We start from the raw sequence: 23,767 nt of genomic DNA, 5'->3' as shown, positions 1-23,767 counted from the left end.
CGGCTCCTTCTCCTCCAAACACCCAGCGCAGACCCGGGGATTTGTGCCAATTTAGCTGCTCTGGACTCTGCGCGCTTGGGGACTGTCCCTGCCCGGGCAGCCGGGCACAGAGATTTAATTACAATTAGGATTTTTTTTTTTTCCGGAGATGTACTAACTCAGGGAATAAAAAATACCGCCGCCACCCCCCAAAAAAACCCGCATCTTCTCCGAAAAAGGTACAATTGCAGGCGACTACCGCAGCAGCTCATTGGCATCTACCTAAAGCACCGTCTACTTTTCATAAATAATAACCCAGAACGGCGGGCAGAAGTAACGGGAGGAAAATTTATCCGAAAGAAAAGATGAGATCAGAGGCACAGCTCCGGGGAGGAGGGAAAAAGGAGCTGTTAACAAACAAGCACACAGCCGGTGTGTGTTTGTGTAAACGTGTGTACGCGCAGATTAAAACTTCGCTCTCGCTGCGTGTTGGTGGCGGCCCCGTCGGTAAGGTCAGGAAAAGGGGGAGAGGTAATTACCTACACATGATCAGAGATTATACATACCGTTTCAACCCAGGAGGTGATTTATAATTTAAAGATAAAGCATAATAAAGTCATAAAAGAGAAAGGACACTGTTGTGGCGTCTGATTAAAATCTAAGGGCTGGTGTATAATATATGAGCGGGGGCTGTTGTGGGCTCCCGTTCAGCGGGACTCCCCTGGGCCCAGCCCGCTGATGGACTAATCATGTCCAAGCCCTACCAAAATTACAAGCTGATTGTTTTACCCATTATTTCTCCCAACTTTTAATTTCTGCTTTCTAAAGGATCATTGCCCGCGGTAATTGCAAAGGACCTGTCCTTGTATGTGTCACCAGCCTCAAAGACAAAAAAAAATCTAATTTTCCTTTTATGCTTTCTCTATTTTCCTACACACACACACACACACACACTTTTTTTTTCTTTCTTTTTTTTTTTTTTTTTCTTTTTTTTTTTCTGGAAGCTCATTCAAACTGAGTAGCGGCTGGAGCGTCCAAAACAAGAATGAAATTGATATGATCAAAGCACACCCGGCTGTCCACGAAAGGGAAGGAAATGGAGTAGGGGAAGAAATTCGGGGTTTATAATTCTCAGATAACTTTTATTCCTCTCTCTTAATTTTCCATCATTAAAGCCACTTTTAGTAACAGTATTTTTCTTGAAAGTGGAAGTTCGGTCTGGTTAATGCTTTACTTCTGCATGGGAGGGAATAGACCTTTTCTCCCAGTTAGTCAGAATTTATTGATCGTCGTGTTTTGTCTTGTGCCGTTTAAATGTATTAATTTTCTTCCAGCACTTTCTGGCACTTACATTTTATATTTAATTTTAATTAATTAGCTAAGGGAGCGAAAGGGAAGCGTGTGTGTGTGTGTGTCCGCGGACATAAGCCCCGCTCCAACCACTAAACCTCGTCCGTAATTTTCTCCTTTTGTTCTAATTTAATAAAACCAGCAGGGAAGGGAAACAGGTGCTGGGGGCTGACACCTCTGAGCCCACACACACACATAATCCCCTTTTGATCATCTAACTCCACTATTAGGGGTGGAAGACCTTTAGTTCCCATTTTCTGTATATAATATCTTCTTTATATTGATCCCGCAATTATTTAAAAGAAAGCGTCATCTCCTCCCACTTCTCCAAATAAGGCTATTTAGATGCTTTCCAGATGAGTGGAGGTGTGCTGAAACAGAGCTGACAGCCAAGTATATCACAGCCAACACCATCCTTCATTCGCTCTCTCCCCCGCTGCCCCCCTCCCCCCGGCACACACTTTCACCGTGTCTCTCCTCCAGTGATGAAGATTACAGACTATTATGGGCAAGGGATTAATTTGTAGCCAATTACAACCCAGTGCTAAATATGAATGCATAAATAAGATAGAGCCTTGCCTCTGTATGTGTGCGGGGGGAGGGCGGTGTGTGCAGGAGCGCCTGGGCAGCCTGGTGAGGATGATGAGAAGGAAGAAGGAGCAGCTGAGTGGAGGCTCTGAGCCGAGCATCACCTTGTGACTCCTGCCTCTCCCGGAGGCTGCCGGCCGGCCGGCCCCAGCGCAGCCCGGGGAGCTGCAGGCAGCGCTCGCCCCCGAGCCGAGCGGGGCCGGGGAGGAGTTTCCAGCTCAACTTCGCCGGGGGAAGGGGAGGGGGGGGGGGGGAGCAAGGCGGAGGGGGGGGGGGGAGGGGGGGGGGAGAAGTTGCAACCCAGAGGGGCTCTGCAAAGAGTCATGAATGTGAGCAGAGACAAGGTCGGTGACATCTCCATCCCGGCAGCGGCAGCCGCGGCGGTGACAGCCCCCGCAGCCGCGGCGGGCATCGGCGGGGAGCCCTGCGGCTTGCACGGGGAAGGCATGGACAGCCATGGGGAGCAGCGGCTGTCGGCCGGCGGCGAGCTGCCGCTCTACTCCTGCCCTGGAAATAGGGACAGGCAAGGGGACAACCAGAGCAACACCCCCGGACAAGAGGGGGCAGTGGCCGCGCTGCCCATGGTGCACAGAACCACCTCCTTCTCCGTGCTTGACATCCTGGACCCTAACAAATTCAACAGCAAGAGGAGGCAGTGCGCCGTCTTGTACAAATCGGTGGGCACCGACTTCACGCTGGGGGCGGAGGATAAGCCCGAGGACTCAGGGACGGAGCTGGCCGAGCAAAAGGCTCTCGCCGAAGATTTCGACACGTGCAAGAAGTCCGCAGACCTGATCAGTAAGTAGGTCTGGGGGCTCGCAGGCGGCCCCCCCCCCCCCCTTCCCGCCCCCGCCATGGGGGGGGCTGCACTCAGCTCCCCCGAGGAAGGGGCTTGCATGCTTGTAAAGACCGCCGGTCCCCCGCCGGCAGCCCTGGGAGCAGCCGGCTCCCGGGGAAGGGCAAACGCTCCCTGCGCTCCTGCTACGAGATGGCAAGAGGTGGGGAAGCGCGTCGGGCCGGGGCCCTGCCGGGCGGAGGGGCGGGCGCATCCCCCCGCGGCTGGCGGCGTGGCCCCGGGGCGCGGCACCGGCCGGGCTCGGCTCGGCGGGGGCACCCCGCGCTGTCCGACCTGCGCATCCCCGGGAGAGGCAGGATCGGTGCCGGGCCGGCTGCGTGGGGGAGGGATCCCGCCATCCTCTTCCTCCTCTTGGGAGGAGGCAGCCCTGGGTGCGAGCCCCGGCTCGGGCAAACTTGTTAAGCGGCTCCTGGAGCTGAGGCTGCGGCGGGCCCGGAGCTCCGGCCCCGGCAAGGAGAACCCTTCTCTCCGTGCCCCCACGCACCCCCTCCACGCGTGGGTCCCCCCAGGCATTTATGACTTTTATGCACCTTCTCTCCAGCCCCGCTGTCCCCGTCTCTTCCCCCCCGCAGCCTGCTGCCCGTTGCTCTGGGCGACAGATTCAATTTTCTCTCTCCCTTGGCTTTTTTTAGGACAAATCAGACTAATTGTGACAAAATGCTGGTTATCTCTGGAAAAACAATTAAATTCCTTCGATTACATTTAAGGTAAAATGTGCTTAGCAGCGTAAAGAGGCTGGATAATGGGGGAAATCGCCCCAGAGTGGCATGTAGGACTGCCTGGATCGATATCCTATTATCGAATTGTGCATATCTCTTTCAAGCACCTTGCAAACTCTTCCCTAACATCTAAATTATAGGGTCAAAATTCGGATAATTACTCGATTAAAACCTATTACACTTATTAGGGCTCGCTATTGATCGGGAATTGCATTCGACCCGAGCTCTAGATTGCTTTTTCTTTCTGGGTCCAAATATCCCAACTTTCTCACCTCTAAACACCGCGACTCGGGGGATAGCGGAGGGTTTCCGAGTAAAAGACGATAGCTGTGGGAAAATATCTGTTCTGTGTCCTGAGAGGAGGGAGAAGGGGCCGCTGGTGGCGGGGGATAAACTTCTCGGACAGGGAAAAATAATTTCTCTGCGTCTGGGGCGGGAGAGGACTCGGAGTTTTCTAATCCCGCCACAGCATGGCTCTTTCCATTAAAATTAGGCAGCGAAAGAGTTCTGGAATCTGCTCCAGCCCGAGCCTTACACAACAGAGGCATTTTTCATCTCTACAGCAAAAAAGCAGGAGCGGGGCATTAACAGAATTCGGAAGAGATTTCTAAAAGCAGTGCGCAGCTGGGGTAATTATTCCTTTAAACTCATCTGACTTTTTGTCATACTAAATAGATCTGAGCGATCAGAAAGACTGACGAGGTCAGCCTGTGGCTAATCTCACGCTTTTATCTCCAGACAAGGAGAGAAATGCAACTCTATCCCTTCTCTAAAAATAAATATATTTGGAGGCATCTCGGAGCGGTGCGCTTCGTCTGCTGACAAGTGTCCCGGACACTTCGAACGTTCAGCTCTTCGGTCCTACCGCCTTAATATTATGGCAAGAGTCGCGAATAGAGCCAGGACTGCTCGAAAATCACGATGCTTAATTCCTCCCTTTCCCCGCCGTGATTAATATTAGCTCAAGCAGTGGTTTCATTTAGGAGAAGTGTTCCGAAAAGTGGCTCTGGCCAGAAAAGTACCAACGCCCGGAAAATGCAAAGGCTTTCTGGTAAAAGGAGAGTGAAAACAGCGCTTGTCGCGCACCGCTCGTAAAACTCATCTACTGTTAAAAAAAATAGTTAAAACTCCGTATTAAATTAACATTTAACATCTTCCAGAAACAAAATTGCAAGCCCAGCGTCAAGCCCCATCACCCATCGTATTCGCGCTGCATCTTTCTCTTTAAAGAAAATTGTAGGTGAGCTACGGCTGGGATTTCATAGAGTTTACTGGGGAGGAAGGAAAAAAAAAAAAAAAAAAGAAAAGAAATAAACTCTGAAAGAGCAGCTGCCCGCTCCCTGCCCGCTGCGCGGTCGGGCGCTGCGCGCCGGCGTTCGGCTCAGCCTCGGGGCTGCCCCGCAGCCGTAGCTACGCGCACTTTTTACGAACTGTTGTTGCACAAAATTACGCGCTGCAATTTGTAGCGGATTCTACAGGTTGCTAGCTGTTCGTCCGCACCCCCTGTGCGGGGCTGGGACAAACCCGGCGGGGCTCACGGCTGGGCGCGGAGGTCACTGCGTGTTCCGTGCGCCGATGTGAACGGAGAGATGGAAAGGATTCTTAATGAACCCCAAGTTATTAAGAGATATTTTCCGGGTGATAAGGATTACAATAAACTTCCCTGTCCCTCTTTCTCTTCGTGAGCCAGCCACGTCCGATGTTAGCTCGTCGAACAAGACACTTTTTAAGAGCACCCCTAATCGTATATACGGGCCGTCGGGTGTCCGGCGTTTAGGGTATGGACCGAGTTTGAGGTGCAATAGCGTGTTCAGGTTTTTTTAGGATTAAAACCAGCTCAAGCACGCCCGGGATAGGGGTGACAGATGAGCGTTTCGCTTTCTATCTGCCTGCCTCGGTTAACCAAGTTAAAGGAGCCCTTGATTCGGGGGTTCCCGGAGTTGCACCCCCGATGCAGGTGCGAGCGGAGGGAAGTTTAGAAGTGTTTAAAAGCACTCTAAGAACTCGAAAACCGCTAAAAGGAGGGTACCCGTGGGCCTCTGCTCCACGACCTGCCCGCGGTGCCTCCCGCGCCCCGCGCCCCTGCGGCGGGGGTCCCCGCCCGGCGACCCCCGAGGAGCCCGAGCCCCCGGCCAGGGTCAGGCTCTGCACTGGAAAACGCCATTTGCTTTCAGGCTTCATAATGACAGAACCGTCAGCAGAAGTCCAATAGCCTTAAATATCGGATAATTACCCTGCTCTCCGATGAAGACCCGCTAATTGGAGCGTAATATAAACCCAAATAAATTAAATGACCATTAACTAGTTTGTACATTACACAAAATGAGTTTAATTAAGTTTGTATCTGCTCTGCTAATCAATACAAGTATTTACTCCGCTTTAATACTTCCATCTCAGCGAGTGACAAGAGGTCAAACCAGGCGAGGAAACGGTTAAAAACGCCCGAGCAAAACCGGGCAAACCTCCCACCGATGCGGAGGTTCCGCTGCTAAAACTCTGACCAGCGATGTGGCACCTCCGCTGCCGGCTGGGGACGGGCGGGGGGCGTGGGGACCCCCCCCGTTCCCTCCCCACAGCCCCCGAGCGGGTCGCGGGGGGCGCTGGCGGCGGGGGCGGGGGGGGGGGGGGCGCGCCCCTATGCCAGCTGTCGCCCACGGTGGGCGGCGGGGAAGGGGCAGCGCTGGCAAAGCCTCCCCGGGCTGGGCAGCCCTTCCCCGGCCCCGCAGCCCCCGGGACGGCCTCGGAGGGGGCTCGGAGCCCCATCACGGCCGCTCCTGAGCGGCTCCTCGCCTTGTTCCCCCCGCTCCCAGCGCGTCCCCGACGCAGGGCCGGGGCGGGGGGGCCGGGCTCCCGCGTCCCCCTGTCCCAGGAGCAGCGGGGCTGAGTCTGCCCCGCGGCGCGGCCGGTGTCCCCTCGCTGCCCCTCAGCCCGGGAGGGGCCCGGGGTCGGGACGGGGCGGGGGCTGGGTCCGTCGGCGGCGAGGCCTAACAGCGGCTGTCGGTTGCCCGCAGAGGACGGCGAGCTCTACAAGGCCGAGGACTGCGACCTCGACTACAGCAGCCGGCCGAGCCGCAGCCCCGACAGCGAGCTGCCGGACGACGAGGAGCTGTGCAGCGAGGAGAGCAGCAGCAGCAGCAGCAGCGGCGGCAGCAGCTCGGCGGCGCCCGGCGAGGCCGACCCGGGCCACCTCCACGCCGAGGCGGCCGAACCGGGCTGCGTCCCGCCCCCCCCCGCCGCCGCCGCCGCCGCCGCCCCAGCAGCCGGCGGCGGGTCCCGGCGGGCCGCCGCAGAGCCAGCAGCAGGCCAAGCCCAAGCGGAAGCGGACGGGCTCGGACTCCAAGTCGGGCAAGCCCCGGCGGGCGCGGACAGCTTTCACCTACGAGCAGCTGGTGGCGCTGGAGAACAAGTTCAAGTCCACGCGGTACCTGTCGGTCTGCGAGCGCCTCAACCTGGCGCTCTCCCTCAGCCTCACCGAGACGCAGGTGAAGATCTGGTTCCAGAACCGCCGCACCAAGTGGAAGAAGCAGAACCCGGGGGCCGACACCAGCGCGCCCACCGGCGGTGGCGGCGGCGGCGGCGGGGCGGGAGGCGGGCTGGGCGGCGGGGCGCTAGCGGGGGGGCTCAGCCCCCTCAGCCACTCGCCGCCCATGGGCAACCCGCTCTCCATGCACGGGCCCGGCAGCTACGCCGGGCACCCCGCCGGCGGGCTGGTCTGCGCCGCCCAGCTGCCCTTCCTGCCCAGCCCCGCCGTCCTCTCGCCCTTCGTCCTGGGCTCGCAGACTTACGGCGCTCCGGCTTTCTACACCCCGCACCTATAAGCCCGACGCCCCTTCCTCCCCCTCCTCCTGCTGCTCGCCCCCCGGCCCCTTCCCGCTGCACCCCGCCGCCCCTCAGGGCCCGCCCGGCTCGGGCGCTCGGGGCGCCGGGCGGCTTCTGCCCCCGCCCCGAGAGGTGACATCCACAGCCGCCTGGCAGCGACACCGGGGCTCCGGCCACCCCCAGCCCCGGCCCCCGAGCCCGCCGCCCGCCATCATTTCTACGACCCTTTTTATATGCGATGTGTCCGGACGGCGCTTCTGAGGGGGGAGGAGGAGGAAAACCTCCCTCCCCCGTGTACATACGAGTAGATGTAAATCATCGTTACCTGTATTTTTATTTTCACCGTCCCTCGTTGCTATGTGGGTTGATTTTTATTATTTTTTTGGGGCTTGGTTTTTATTCTGGTCTGGCCACTCGTCAAAAACTTAAAAAAAAAAAAAAAAAAGATTACGTACCCATTTGACTCTCAGGGTAAAACAGAGAACTATCGGTCCTGTCCCTCGACACTGCCGAGGCAACGATGCGCCGCTGCCTCCCGTGACCTCACGGTGACGACAGATTTTTTTTACATACGTCACTCTGCAACGAAACCCGACCCTGGAGGAGCCGCTGCGGACGGGCGGGGAGGGGGCCGAGGGGGCGGCTGCTGGGGCGCGGGGTTGGGGTTTTTTTTTACGTTAATCAGTTCTGTATATTTCTGGTTGTTACAAAAAAAAAAAAAAAAAGTTTTAACTTTATAATTAATGTATAAGGTATGGGAGTAATGAGCAAGAGATGATACGGAAAGCACTTTGTTTGCTAAACACTTTAAATCAATCAATAAACTTTAAGGAAACGGCGGCTTCCCGTGGTGCTGAGTCCTGGGTTTCTGCTGATTTGGTGCCTAACAAGTTTCCTCTGGAAAACGCCTGGCTCATGAGGCGTTTGGAGGGATGTCTTGCAGCATCTTTTACTCGTTTCGTTTACTCTGAGAGCGTATTTCTTAGACGCAAATAGCCTTTGTTTCTGAGTTCCCTTGTTTGCATTTTCTTAATTGACTTTGCCGATTGCTGTTGTGCAATATTAAGACAAAAAAAAAAATCTTTTTATTTTTCTCGTATAGAATTCGCCATCTCTCCTGTGTTGCCGCAGACCGGGAGTCTGATATTTTGGATTTATGTAAATTGAGCAAATCGTTTCTTTCATCCAGATTCCTCCACTTTAAAAAAGAAATTAATCTTTCCATCCCCTTTCTCCTAATTACTTTAAAACTAGTATCAAAGGCACTCTGTTATAATCCTTACTTTATTATATTTTTTCTTAATTTCGAAGAAAAAGTCTAGAACCGCTTTGAGCACCCCGAGCTGGCTGCGGCTGTGAGGGGTGCCGGGGACGCTGCGGGGACGCGTTTCTCCCGGTTCTGCACTCCCTGCGTGGGCCCAGGGAACAGCTCTCGCTTCCCACTAGGTTTTGGTTTTTGTGTCCCTCTCCCCCTTTTTTTTTATTTTTTTTTCCCGTAGAATTTTAACGTCCCCCTTCCCAGGGGTAATCTTAAGAAACCAGTGTTTTCCGGAGCGATTTTGGGGAGCAGAGAGGGGATGAAGGCTGCGCACCCGTCCCCCGCTGCCCGACGGCCAAGGTACCCGGGCTCGGCTGCCCCGGCTCCCCCGGCTTCCCCAGCTGCCCCCGGCCTGGGGCAGAGGCACCGCGCCCGGCCCGGCGCTCCGCAGCCGCCTCCCGCTCCCGCACACCCGCTGTAGGAAGAACTCAGCTGTTGTGGAAAGAAAATCTGCAGGGATGGCTAATGCTACAGATGCGCAGACCCACGCATGGACAGCGGATGCGCAGTCCCACGCAGGGACAGCGGTTTCCAGGGTGCGGGTGGGTGCGGGAACAGAGCAGGGATGCTGCGGGCTCCGCTTCGGGTGCTCTTCCCACCTCGTTTAGAAGCTTGCAAGTGCCAGGAGTCTGGAACCAGACTCATTCGCATTTGTGAAAATAAGAACCTTTACGATAGAAGATGCTCTGAAGAGAAATTTCAGGGCAAGCATCATAAGTAGTGCTTGGAGCACAGCTCTGCGCGGCTTTTACTGGCAGGAGAAGACCAGCTCAACTGGGAAACAGATACTCGGGAGACTCTTCCACACTAAAACTAACCCTTTGCTGACCAGGATTGAGCAGGTGCTAGTAGCAGCTGAACGGTTAGCTCAGATGGGACATGACCCAGCTTAATTAAGAGATAATTCAAACCCTGCCCGCACACCGGGAGCTGCAAACGATTCCCCCAGGCGGAAAATAATTCAGCTCCAACAGGGAGCTGCTCAGAGCTTCTGAGTAGATGATTTTCCTACTCCAGGTCAGTTAGCATCCTGCCAGTGAAACCTGTTCATGTGAGTATTATTACTCACAGCTGTTGGATGAAGGAGTCAGTTAGCCTGAGATTCCTAGTCATTAAACTCGATTTAACAAGGCTTCTCACATTTTATAGCAGTGCTGAAAACAGAGCCACAGGTATCTTTCTCAGCAGAGTTTAGGAAGTTATTGATAATCCTTGCTCGAATACCTCGTCTGGATGTCTGGGCTCACAGAAGTCAAGAGCAAAACTGCAGAGCCTCAGCCACAGCGCCTGTCTCTTGTGGTGCGCAGGCCGTGCGGCAGCCCAGGGCACGCTACAGTCCCGTTGGTCACAAGATACGGTCTGTATGCAGAGGCTGTTTAAGTATCAGCACCAAAGAGCTAATTCAGACGATGCTCCCTGGACCACGGCTCTGCAGCTGGTTTGTGGTGTTGGGTCAGGCTGCACGGTCACAGACTGGCCGGGGAGAGGCCTGGTGGTGTCAGCACAGGGCAGCTCTTGGGAGCATCCCTGGTCTGAATGCTCCACACCCCATGTGCTAAAGCTGGATGCTCTCACCTGCCTGAACGTCCTAACTCTGTCATCTGTGTTCCTGCCCATTGGTACTCTGGCTCTCTAAGAGACTGAGACAGGGCTTGATGCAGCAATTTGAGGTTGTCATACTAGATAGCCATAAAAAGCCCCCAAAGCCCCCACACTGACCCCATATGGCTCCTACCTGACGCTGCGCACTGCAGGCAATGCTCTGCGCTCCTGCACCGAGCTTGTTGGAGGCATTGCAGCTCGTTTTCAGTGAGTCATCAGTGAGGAACAGAGACCCCGGTGCAGTGTAAGTAGAATCTACTGACAGAGGGAAAGACAATTATGACACAAGCAGGAGGTGTTTGCTCTGGTTCATTCTGTGAGTTAATTTTTTCTAATTACTTTATTATTCATTCATAAAATTCAGTCTTGGGGGATTCAAACTGCGGAACACATTCAAGAGAACATTTAGCAAAGCATTTGCCAGAGGACAAATTCTCATCTCAGATACACCCAGCCACACATTTGGAGTCTGAGTCAATATTTTCAAGTAGACGTTTTTGGCACGTACCAAAGATGATCTGGAGCATCAGCATATTTTTGTACTAATTCCCATGAAGTCAATGTTAAATCCAAGGGTGCAAGCCTGCATTAGGGAGAAATGATTCAGCCATTAAATGCATCTTGCCATTGTTCTCTATATGAATGAAAGAGTTAAAAGAAGAGGAAACTACATCTATTTTACTTCAATTATTTAACGTACAGCGCACAAGTTCCGGTTGTTCACATTCACTGAATAAACAGCACTAAAATGTTTTATAATTGAAATAACAGGAAAAAGCACAGAAATACAGATGGATACATTCCAAATGATTGGGAGATAGCTGAAAATATTTCAAAATATTTTGTGTCATTGCTTACATACAACCGTCATTGATGCTATACCAAATCATTGGAAACCAGTGCCCTATATCATCAACCCCCCAAAATTTCTTGGTATTATTTCCAGTTGAGCAGGGAATGTGGGTTTAGTGAGCCACTTTTTTAGATGAATTCTTCAGTTTTTTTCACATGTATTGGAGGCCTTCTGTTTCAGACTGAACTCAGTCATGTTTTGTGTTTCTATTCTTATATTACATAAGCAAAATATCAAAAATACAGTCTTGACTGTATGAATTTAAATTGATTTCCCCAAAATACACCATGGTGTCTGCTTGTAGTCTGCTGTATTGGCAAATATCCATGAACTCCTGTATTACACGTATAAAAATGTATTGCTCAAATGCAGATGTATTAAAATACTCAACAGAACACGATTTTACAATGTCTGGGCAGATCTTCAGGTTCTGCCTTAAAGAGTAAGCAAATATGGTTGTCATAGAGCCTTTTTTAAGAGCAAGTAAAAAAAGGATTTTCTATGAAATTGGAAGATTTGTCAGATTCTGGGAGGTAAACCAAGGCACAGGTCAGAGCAGACGCTGAAGATGAAGGGGCCAGGCATGTAAACGCACGGGATCCTAATCAGTTTGTCTCACAAAGTGGGTTTACCTTAACAGTTTACATACATAAACCACATTCTTTGACGGGTGCTTCCCCTCCCCCCGCCCCCATACTGTTCTGAAGCACACGCTCACATTACACAGATGTCTCAGGTGGACAGAATGATGGTTGTCACAGTGAAAATAACCCTGACAGTAAGAGCTCTTTCTACTTTCCTGATGCTGTCTGGCAGAGATGTGAATTCATCTTACAGAATAAGCTTCAAAGCAGCTCGGGAGGTTATCACAGCCTCAGAAAACTAGAGCTGCTAAGTCTGCAGTGCCCAATCAGGAGAAATCCTGTGGATGCTGGAAATCCTGTGGATGCAACCTGTATCAACAGAGAAACACAAGGACACAGAGGGCGAATCATGGTCAGGGCCCAAAAGTCTGGACATTCAGGGTCAGGCAGTATCTGTATATGATTTACTAAGTTAATCTCATTACATGACAAATCTTCAGCTAGCTGAAAGTAGCTAGCTCCACCCAAAGCACTAGGCTTTTTATTTTAAAATACACTTTTTATACTTTCTTCTCTGTAATGTTACAAATCAGAAACATTTTACAACGATAATAAAGGAGGGATGACACCACAGCAAAGAACTGCAAGTCACAGAAATATTATTGTGGGATGATGACTGACACAGTAAAGATTCACCCTCTTTGGTAAACTTCTGCTTTTTCAAGAGAAGGAAAATAAATCTACTAACCTTAGTACAAGTATCTTGAATGTTGCTCATTTTCTTTCTTTTTTTTTCCCCTCTTTCTTTCTTTTTGCCCATAACCACATACATACATTACAAGAACTTGCCCTGGACGTAAAGGGACTCTTTCCTGCCTTTCCACGCTTAACCTAGGTAGGGTGACAAGCTTTATTTCCTATGCCTCCGTGTAGGGTGACAAGCTTTATTTCCTATGCCTCCGTCCCCAGAGACTGCATAAGGGGAAGAGAAGCGTGGGAAGAAAGCACTCGGATGAGCTGCTGCTAGGGCTTCTTCAGCTCCTTCTGTTGACCAAGAATTTGTAGTAGCAAGCTGCACTCTCTATGACCTGCTAAATATTTTGAGATTTGCAATTAAGAATGCTCGTTGGGCCTTAAAGCACCAGCACTATACCTTGTAGTGATGATTCAGAGTGAAAAACTGTGTTTGCTTTGAGCACGCTCTGCAGCATACCCGATCACTCTCCCATTTGCTGCTTCTGCTTCAGTACTGGTGAAAATAAACACTCAGGCACACGTGGAGGCAACATCTAATTTCAGCCCTAGTAAAAACGTGTGGCAGACTCTCCTCCCGGTGCTGCTAGCCATCAACTGCCAAAAATACTATTACAAAAATGCAAAGATATCCAAAAGCAATTTCCAAACAAGCAGAATCATATATTGTATTTCCATATACCTTTTATAGTGCGCGAGGATAAGAGTGGCTCCATAATGGCATTATAAATATAGCAAATTAATGGTGGATGCAATGCCAACACCTTGTCATTATGCAAATTGGAATGTCGGCAGAAATGGTTATTCAACAATCCCTTTCAAAGCAACCAGACGCCTAATGCTGCTCATTACATCTAAACTAATTAGCACCACATTTAAACGATTTTAATAAGCTTTTTCCTTAACCCCTTGACAGAGGGGATTCCTGATGCTAATGCAAAAACATACAAGCACTTGGTGCAGAAGAGCCGGGGTTTTGCTCAGGGCGCTGACAGGCAGAAAAGCAAGGGGAAGTCTACCCAAAAAGCCCAATGACAATATTCAAGTGACAGACATTTAAGGATGAAGAAACAGATTGCAGTGAAGTGAAGCCCAGTGTAGTTTGCCCAGGCTGTGGTGCAGCCCATCACCACACACGCACCACCATGCCCCACTCCCTGCACGGCAGAGCCCGCTCCCAGATGGCTCTCCTGAGCTGGTACTGCATTTAGACTCTGTACTTCCCGGACTGAGCTAATAGGAAAGGCTCAACAAGGACATGGATTAATTTCTTTCTTCACTCGATCAGCTTTGAAGGAGATAAAGAAGAGGGAAAGCATCAACTCAGAAGCATGAGTAATTAATAGCACTCGCCCTTCTTTTCCTTCAGGGGCAGCATCTGACTCCTGCAGCTGGAAAGGCAGTAGCTTTGTCCCACGGGTCACCATTTGTCCAGCTGACAGGCAGACCCAGCTCCACATGTATTTTTTAGAGGATGTGCCAAGTTCTGGGATCTTTAGCATCTCTCCCAGCTGAAGGGGTCACCAGTGGTGCTGGATAGGGAGGGTCCAGACTGGTCTCGATCTAGGCTGCTGCTCTGAGGCCTTAGCCTCTGTCAGGGTTCCCAGCCTTTTGCTTAATTCCTCCAATTTCTGTAGAGGATTGTGTAATGGAAAGGTCCATCACCACATCCATTTAAGAGGGATGCTCCTAGGGCTCTGCATGTACAAACAGGCTCCAACATCTCTCACTAGCCTTTCACCATCTTTCTCTGTAGCCTTCCTCTGTACCCTCATCCCACACCCCGCCGGGCGTTCAAGGGCTGCACCGATAGGGCACAGTTGCACCGCCTTGGGCCAGGCTGCTGTGAAACCAGCTAAACTATGAGAGAACTAACTAGGTTCTCCGCCCTGAGCCCTCCAGCTGGCTGCAGGGGAATGGCATTTAGCTGGAATCCCGTGCCTGAGCTGCGGTGTAGGTGCTGCACTCAGCTTTGTCCCTTACCAACCCTCCCCCTGATCCTTCCTTACTGACTTGGCTCCAGACTTGCCTGTTATCTTGGCGGACTTCCAGGTAACTTTTGGACTGCTGGCTGGCTCTGTTACTATTACCAAGCTCAGTTTTTTTGTTTGGGTGCTGTGGGATGGTGCCCCTTGTCAGGAAGGCCACTGTCCTTTCTGTTCTCACCTTTTTGCTCCTGGCTCACCCCTCCCTGACATCCAGAGTCTCTACCCTGTTTTTGCTTTCTCACCTTGCTATAGACTTGACTCACTCCACACTCCTGGCACTGTGGGGTTTTCCTTGGGCACTGCTTGGGGCAGAACTCCCTTTCATAATTCCGGACACAAATTCCAGTGTTATTTTCATCCAGGAACAGGATGTTAATTGTTTTGGTTTTATTTAAATGTAGCTGTCCCAGTGCACCCCAAAACTGGGATATACAGAGAAACTGATCTATAGTAGTTATCAGAATAACACCCTTCTTAGGCTTTGGTGTCTAAGAGGTCCTAAGGTCCTAAGCTCCTTTAGCTGGTGAGGGAGCTCTTTCCATGAAAGTCAGTGGTGTTTTCAATGGTAGGTGTCTAGGGGATGAAGACCCAGATACAGCCCTCCCTTGCCCCACTCTGGGCACTGTAATCTGGAAGCTGTTTTTTTGGGTTTTTTTTTTACCTTCTGTCCAGTCTCCTACATGAAGTGTTTCTAGCTCCACTGTGGTTCAGTTTCAGTTCCCACAGAAGAATGGGTGATAGAAACTGTTTCCTCTCAGCGCTCTTGCACTTAAGTCACCTGTGGCTTGGGTGACTTCTTGAGGTTGTCACCTCTTAGGCTGAGAAGGGACCTGGAACTCCACCTCACCTGAATGTCTGCTCCAGCATGACAGCTATTCTGTGCACTATGATCATCACTGCCTGTTTAAAACCAGTGATTTTGTTAAAGGTATATGGTTGGTGGGTGTTAGGCAAGGTGTGAAAACACATGCCACGCCAAGTCTTACCAAGTGCTTGTACAATTCTTTCCCTGGGTCTCATTAGGCTCAAGCAAGAGCTCTGAGCCAATGCAGCTCATGGCAAGTACAGACCCTTAGGGGCCCAGGAAACTTAAACCATACCTTGGATTTGGGCACCTAGACCTTCTTTAGGCCAGTTTGCAGAAGGTCCCTTTCCATCCTGTTTGCTATGATCCATGGTCAGACTACACTGTACAGGCAGGATGGTTTCCTATATGGTATTATCATTTCAAAAGGCGTGGTTTTAAATGACCAATTTTCATCACTTACATACTGCTGTAATATCCAGATGTCCTTACCTTTTCTGATGCATAACCTACCAAGACATTTAATTATTAAAACCATTAATGCGTTTAACAACACTGGACAAGCTACAAACACAGCTGAGGTAACAATCGGGTATTTGCAGTGTTGAGTGTTAGAGACCACCAGATGGCTACCTTGGCCCAACTATTTTGATACATGCCGAGTTGAGGGTTTTGCTGGCTGGGTTCCTGAGATTCCATACTACTTCTTGCTTGGGGCTAGTTAGCTCCTTATAATTAGGAACATACTTATCATCCATTTCCACAGCCACTTTAAGTGGAAAAGGTTTATTATTTTTTGCTTTCCACAAAAGAAATATTTTTTTTTTTAAACGATGTCCACTTTGAAACTCACTGATGTCCTCCCCAGCCTGTAAACTGTTTACATGGCATGATGCACCATCCATGCAGAACTGCTTACAAATCCTGCCTCTTTGTCTTGCTTCCAAAACCCCCAATTCCCCTCCAAATAAACCTTTCAAACATAATTTATGAGAGCTTTGGAGAGTTACAGTTTTCTAATAGAATTCTTCAGCCAGATCTGGATTGCTAAAGCCAAGCCTCAAGTAAGTTTAGAGAAAATGACATTGCAAGATACTGTGAAAAAGAGGAGTATGGACTTATCATCCTGCCTCAGTAACTTCAGAGGGGATGTGCTGAAGGATTTTTGTTTAGAAGCCCTGCTCACAAACTCCATACCAAGGTCATTTATGTCACCAAGTGCTTTGTATCAGAAGGCCAGACCCCTCACTCCAAAGGGCACTACATTCATACATGCTACAGTCTCTTCCTTCCAGGCTTTTACTTCCCAGATGCAACCGTGTGCTCAGGTAAGAACAACCAGATAAGTCTTTACTTTCAGTTCTTGTCTTACCACTCAGCACTAGTTATAAAAGGATGACCCGGATGCGTTAGCACAGCTCGCTTCAGCTCAGAGTTACCATGTCCTTTTAGAAGTACAGAATATTCAACCTGTATTACAACTATTCACCTTAACACTCTAGAGGTCAAATCATCCAAGGTGTTTAGGTACCCAGGAATCACATGCGATATCCCCAATGAGCAGAAGTATGTTACAGTACAATTGCAAAAGCATTTGAGCAAGTTATAAAGACTAAAACACAAGCAGAGATTACATGAATGAAACTTGTATTTTATTTTTTTTTCCCCAGAAGCCCTGAGGACAAGAGTAGAAAAGTGCTAGCAGAAATGTCAGACAGACAGTTTAACAGCTAAGATGACTGAAAAGCTGGTGAGCTCAGAGACCTCAAATTTGTCAATTGCCACAAGTAAAGCGATGCACAAAGCGGTGTGGTGTATATAAAAGGTAGCTTGATTTATTTTGAAGTTAAAAAGACTTATTTAATGAAGGCATGCTGAACCTTTAGAGATAGATGCCTTTTTAAAAATTTTCTTCCAGCGAGCTACAGATGAACCCAGGAAAAGGAGAAAGTTCCCAAAATCCTTGGAACTATATCTGACCAGATCTAATGAGAATGCTGAAGTGGCAAAATTCAAGACCTGCGGTGTGTATATATGCTGAATTGCCCCTGTAGAGAAATAATTTGTTTAAATGAGGCCATAATTAACATAGCAGAGGAAGCATGGGTTTCTCAAACACTGGATACATGCTGATAAGAGCTATCCTAAAGGCAGTGCTACAGAAGATGTGTTCAACACCTTCTCCTATGGAGGGTCAATGGTCTTTCTTGCTTCAAGGCAGAAAGAGGAGGAAAAAAAAGTTACATCCAAGTGGATATATTCCCCACCTGACATGGAAAGTTCTTACAACAAAACCAAAACAAAAATTGAAGAGCTTTAAAAAAAAAAGTCATCACTAACCTGGCCCAAAGTCCATGCACCTGTGTCAGTCAGCTATCTCCAAGTCACTTGCTGGGAAACCTCAATTCTGCAAATTCTCTTTCTGCATGACAGAGGTTTTTCTAAACACCTTTTTGAATGTGTGTGTTTAATAAAGAAAGGGGGAGAGCATATAGATCACATGGTAGGATCAGGTTTAACTGGTAGATTGGACACACTAGTCCAGAGAAGTTTTACCCAACAATTCTAGAACTGATGTGACTAAGTAGCATCATTAATGAAGCATTACTTACTAAGCACACTTCTTTCTTACAGTTTTCTATCATTTCCCTTTACAATCTCAGTCTTTGTGTTTATTTTATTTTACTGAAGGCCCAAAAAGGGAACTCTATGGGTAAAGTGTGCCTACTGTTTGCCAGAAACTTTTTAGTGCTGACATCTTATGTCCACAGCAAAGTAGGGTTAAGCATCATTTTACAACTCTTTTTACAGGGGATGGGGGGGAAGAGAAAACATGCCTTCAATGAACACCTTTAGCCTGTGCAGGCTCAAGAATCTCTGGATTAGTGGTACAGTGACCTTTGTGGCTCTTTTGAATGCTAATCTCCAAGATCAAACAGTTTCATTTAGGCTGTTCTGGGATCCCAGCAACCAATGACCTGTATTACATTCAAACGTGAGGGGTTTTGTTTGTTGGCTGTTTTTTGGTTTTGGGTCTTTATCCTTCATAAGAAATAAAATCAGTTTAAAAATCATCAACTGACCTGATGGGGAACTTGGTTTGTCTTGTCTACATTTTCACTTAAAGCCTTCACTGACAAGTTAGCTAGACTGACAGTAGAAGTGGCTTTGCTTTCCAGTGCAGTAGATATCTTCTGAAGTTCTGTCTATTATTTTATTTGTGGTAGCTTAGAAGTGTATCTTCTAAATGTCTGTGTTTGAGAAGGAAACTGTCTTCCAAACTGCAGAGCTCTTGCAAGATAAGCTATCAAGATTCAGCATTAATTGGTTTTCTAAGCAATGCTTGTGCAAGTCAAAAGGTACTTGGCAGAACTTTAAATTAGCTTTTGTCTGAGGTGATCAAAAGCTACATGGAGGATTTGAATTTTCTCCTTTTTTAATTCTTATAGTCCCTTGATGCATAAGGAAACACCTCCAACAGGTGACTAAGCCAGTGCTGTAGAGAATCCATTTAATTTGTATTCAGTGTTTTATTGAAGACTTCTGCAGTTCACTTTGAAACTGCTTTTCAAATGCTCTGTCCTCCTTGATAGTCTGGATTTCCTTCACCCACAAAGCTGTATGAAACCTTGCAAAAGCACAACTAGTCAACATTTGGTTCGCTCTGCTTAAGACATGACTATAGCCAACAAAACAGGTTTGGGAGAGCTGGGTAAGCACTCAACCAAGAACAAACCTCACTACATCCAGCTGCTTGATCTCAGCATGCACTTTAACTCTCTGGAGTCAGAAGAGTCTAGATGCTTGTGTTTATATCTGGATCCTTAGATCCACCCTCAGGCTTAAGTCTGATGTAATTTTAACCAATTCAAGCCAGACAGTTCACTAGTACAGTATGCCACTTGAACAATTTTTTAAAACTTCATACTTTCACTCTGTACTGGAGCTTTTTGGTGTCAGCTAAACAGCAGCACATGCTGAGTATCTCTACAAACTTCCACAAAATGCTTTCCAGATATAATTCTGAAAGATACTGGGATACCATCTTGGGAAGACTAGAAGCAGACCAGGATGACCTTTGTCATTTCAGCTTCTCTATTGGTGCCACAGCTACCAGGTTTGAAATAACTCCTGGATTTCAGTTTGCTAAAATCCAGCTGCACTCCATTCATTATCTGAAGGCATCTGTTGATTTGGATTATTTTCTTGAGTGTGCACACAACAGGTCTTTAATAGTACTGCAGGAACCACTGTGCTACTTGATGTGGTACACTTTCTAGAATAGTAGGCTGAGCAAATACTCTGCGTGTTGCCATCTCTGGTAGAAATCCAATTGTTTCTAAGGCATCTTCTTTCTGAAGGCATGAAAGTGGAGGCAAACTACAACACACATGTTGGCAAAGGAGGTATAAATTACATGAGTCCCTTTGGAAGGAAAACAAAACCAAAATCTGAATGTTTTACCCGGAGTATGTACAAGTCATAAAACATGCTCTATTTTATGTACATTGCAAATAAATATCAACTTGTTATATGCATTCCATTCTGTATCACATCTTTGCCAAAATTACTGTTCATTATCCAATAAGTTAAAAGATGAAAATAATTCAGAAAACTGCTCCACTAAAAATGCACCTAGTGCACTATTTTAGTATAAATATGAAGATCTGCGAGAAAGTTTTTGTGCAGTTGCACTCTTCTAATAAAATGAAGGGCAAATTTGTTTAGCAATTTAATTCAGTGCATAGTTAAACTGGTTGGCAAACTTCTCATGCTTTCTTTGATCCATTCGGTTCATTGCTTTCACCACCCGTTTCACAGCACCTCTGAAAGAGAAACAAAAAATAATAAAAATGATTATGTTGATTCTGCACAATCATCTCAGAGAATGTTTATGAGTGTTGGGGGGGAAAAAACGAACTATGATTAATCACTACCAGGCTTCTGAACCCTGCACTGATGAGGCTGAACAAATTTGTCTTGTTAACTAAATTAGCTGCAGCAATACAAATAGTTTAATTCAGCAATGATTTTATTAACAGGAGTAAACAAATTAAAATCTTTCAGTTTAATGGCTGTGCATTCCACCCTCCTAGCATTATTTCTGTTATTCACACATAGCAAGTTTGATTTTCAAAAGCACTTAACTGCTCTTGGGGAAAAAAAATAACTAGAAGTATCTAACAGGGCCTAAAAGCCTTACAAAATCCAACCTGCAGAATCTAGCGTGCTTTTGTGAGAGAAGGTCTTGCTGTTCCATTCACATAACTAACTCATGTAGCAACTTTCCTTTCACAGGTTGCTAAAAACCCACTTCATTGGCTGCGGGCAGAGTAAGACACTTGCTCACAGCAGCAGCAGCCCCATTCCTGAGCAGCAGCTATTTAATCCACAAGCACAACACTAGTTTGGGAAGATGCCAGAGATTTCCATGTATCTCTGTGCAGAGAGATAGATTACTGCTGCAGAACAGCTAAGTGCTTAGAGTTTAGCATAGTCAGGACAGTATGTTCAATACCTCACTCTTACATCAAGTGGAATGGGATCTCTGCTACCTCATGATGGGCAAGCATTCGAGCCCTCTGCAGTGCCCGCTGTGCTTCAAGAAGGTTCTGGTGTGTTCTTCAGATTCAGAAAGGAAATAAAGGTACTAACTTTGGAGCTCTCAAGCTTTCTGGTGCTTCTGGATCTGATGAGGGTTAGCCCTCATGTTGCTGCTCTTTATTTGCTGCCATTGTTGCCTCCTAGTAAAGATGGTGCCCAGGGATTTCTCTCCTTTTGGGAGTGACTGCTATGCTTTTCAACTGCATTATTTTCCCCTTCACAATCTTTTGAGTGGAGATCACACAGCTGAGGTTTTGAGGGTGAAGAAAATTATTCCTAGACAGCATGAAGAGGAGCAGGAGATTCTCATAAAAGGCACAGAGTGCAGGCATATGTACTCTTTAACTGGTAAGGCAGAAGAATGGGTTCATGATTGCAGAGGGGTAAGGAAACAGAAGAAAGGCAGTAGTAGAAGTCAAAAGAATGCTCTGCTGTGTACATCTGCCCTACAGAAACTTACAGTGGCTGCTGTGTACAGCTGAGTGCATCTTGCCTAGGGAATTTTGTTCTTTACTGAATTGTAGGGTTCCCATTTTTACTGGTTACTCTAGATGCCTCTAGCCAAAAAGCTCAGAAATCTGTGGCTGGTATTTGCAGGTGTGCTCGTATGTCACCCTGCCTCTATTTATGAAGAGGGAAGATACCTCCTAACACTGCTCTGTAAAGAACCTGGATGCTCTGCCAAGGCAGGAGGTACGCCAGCTAAGGGCTTGGTTTGAGGGACTATCTCTCATTTAAGAACATGGCACTGACTGACGTTTTTGATTTCTACATCAGAAATGAGGTTCCCAAGTTGCATCGCACAAAGTGGATGGTTTCAAGTCTACTGCTGTTAGACTTTACGTTGTTACAGCCTGCCTTTTATCACTTCTAAGGATGCTGCAGGCTGTGCAGTAGAATGAAGACAAGACATCCTGGTAGTATGCACCAGCCTTTTTCAGGATTCAGGTCCTACATACTGTTCCAGCTGTGCTCCTGTGGTTATCTCAGAGACAAGAGGCAAGTTGGCTTCTGTTTTATCTAACTGCTCTCTGTAACAGCTTCATTTCAAAAGCCATTTTGAAACATCTGAAAACAGAGGATACTTCTTAATAACACTTCTAAATGGTGGGATTAAAGATTTTCTCAGCAGCAACTGTAACGAAAACCAACATTCTGAAATAACACCTTGGAATAGGTATACTTTCAACAAAATTCTGCCAATTAAGTTACTAGAGTAAGGAAAATGTGGTCATGGTTTTGTACTTCAAATATTGCCTAATTGGTAGGAGAAAAGTGAGTCTTTAGCAGTGCAGAGTGGCCTTGACACTTTCATGTCATGTAGGTTTTACATTAGCACCACTGGATTGTGCGATACTGTAAATGAAATGAGATCCCACTTTGATGATCTGTGTGCAATTTCACTTAACTTTATTGGCAGACTAGAGCCTGGGTTTATCACCTATACATTTCAAGTAATTTGGGGTTGTTACAAGGAGCCAAGGTTATCATCTTGTTTAGTGCTGCAAAGCATGAAACCCATTAAAAACATGACAGGTTTGATTCGCTATGCCTGGCACTAACACACGCGCAAAATCATTAGCACAAACCACAGTAAACCAAAACCAGCTTTTAAAACTTATTTTGTTAAAGCTGATATGAAATTCTGATCATTAGAACTGTATGTCTCTGACTTCTAACTAAGATCAGGTGATGTGAATTTCACAGAAAATGTGAAATTTCTATAACTAAAAGCAATGTGGATCTGGTTTTGTTATTATAACCATTACATCCGAAAAGGGAAAACAAGAGTAAACAAATATTGTGCCTTGGATGCTGTTCAACTCGTCCAGTATGTTTAAGGAATAACCCACCATTAATGATTTTTATAATAATAATAATTTTGCTTTACACTTTTCACTTTCCTTTGGTTTCATTTTGACATATGAAACGCTTTAAATAGCTCCAGCTGATTGTCATTTGATAAAGACCAGAGCATGCTTAGGCAAATCTATGCTGCAGCCACGTCTAACCAAGACTAGATATCAGAAATGGCATAACAGAGTGGACGTATGGAGCTACTATACATTCTAAAACCCATTCAGCTTGGTGGGTTGGTAGGCTCCCACTTCCACCTGAGCTAGCATGCCTGCTTTAAAGTTAACTCGCATATGTCTACATAAGTCACAGACACGTTTGTTCAATGTGTCTAAATGCCCATGTCATCCAAACAGTTTCTTCTCAAGCCAAATGTAGGCCAAGAGCTACTGTCATGTGCGGGGAGGAAAGGAAGATGAACACAAACTGCACCATCGTGGGAAGAATACTGTGTCCACATGTCTCTGGTCTGGGAATTATCATCTCCATACTCTTACACTGAAGAGAGACATGCAGCAGGTTCCAGTCCTTGATACTTACAAATGACAGCAGGAGGTAAGTGAACAAGGACAGTAACACAAGGATCCACATGTTTTTCTGAACCAATTAAATGCATTCTCAGCAAAGGAGGAGAAAAATGCAATGGCAGCATGTCACTGGATAATACACAGGAAGGGATCACTGTGTGTACATACTGGATTGGATGGCGTTCCATCAGGCCCAGCTAGCAACTGGGTACACCCAAGAGTGAGAGAAAATACACAGGAAGCCCAGGCAGCAGTCAAAAGTTTGGGAAGGTCTCTGAGCATACATCAGAGGTTAAAGGGCAACCGTTAAGACACTGCTAAATGCCAAAAGCCAAGGGGTTTTGACAGATCCTTTTAATAACTGAAGTTCTGCTCAGCACAGCCCATCTAAGGCTTTCAAAAGGAAAAACTTCATTTTTCACTCCATCTACACTACTGCAGCGTGTCTGATGTTTTAAGTTGTGTCACTCCGAACACATCATCTTTCCAGATCAGTGCTACTTGCACACATAACGTGGCACCCAATTAATAAATGATCATCCAGAGAAGCCACTACAGCAATTAA

At 47.6% G+C, this 23,767-nt stretch overlaps 2 protein-coding genes across 3 annotated transcripts in view; one reads left to right on the top strand and one right to left on the bottom strand.

Moving 5' to 3' along the window:
- Window positions 1-2,240: 2,240 nt before the first annotated feature.
- Window positions 2,241-7,310, top strand: NKX1-1 (NK1 homeobox 1). Its single transcript, XM_055794130.1, has 3 exons — window positions 2,241-2,715; window positions 6,504-6,709; window positions 6,783-7,310. Exons 1-3 carry the CDS (start codon window positions 2,241-2,243, stop codon window positions 7,308-7,310), a joined length of 1,209 nt encoding a protein of 402 aa, XP_055650105.1.
- A 9,534-nt stretch (window positions 7,311-16,844) lies between these two features.
- Window positions 16,845-23,767, bottom strand: part of UVSSA (UV stimulated scaffold protein A) — a 58,490-nt gene continuing 51,567 nt past the window's right edge. For both annotated transcript variants that reach the window (XM_055795433.1, XM_055795434.1), the window contains exon 13: window positions 16,845-20,040. In XM_055795433.1, the coding sequence (XP_055651408.1) occupies window positions 19,947-20,040 (94 nt within the window). In that variant the 3' untranslated portion in view covers window positions 16,845-19,946. The remainder of the gene's footprint in view (window positions 20,041-23,767) is intronic.

Source organism: Falco peregrinus, chromosome 2 (assembly GCF_023634155.1).
Source record: "Falco peregrinus isolate bFalPer1 chromosome 2, bFalPer1.pri, whole genome shotgun sequence".
NCBI lineage: Eukaryota > Metazoa > Chordata > Aves > Falconiformes > Falconidae > Falco > Falco peregrinus.
This window is presented reverse-complemented; position numbering and strand designations above follow the sequence as displayed.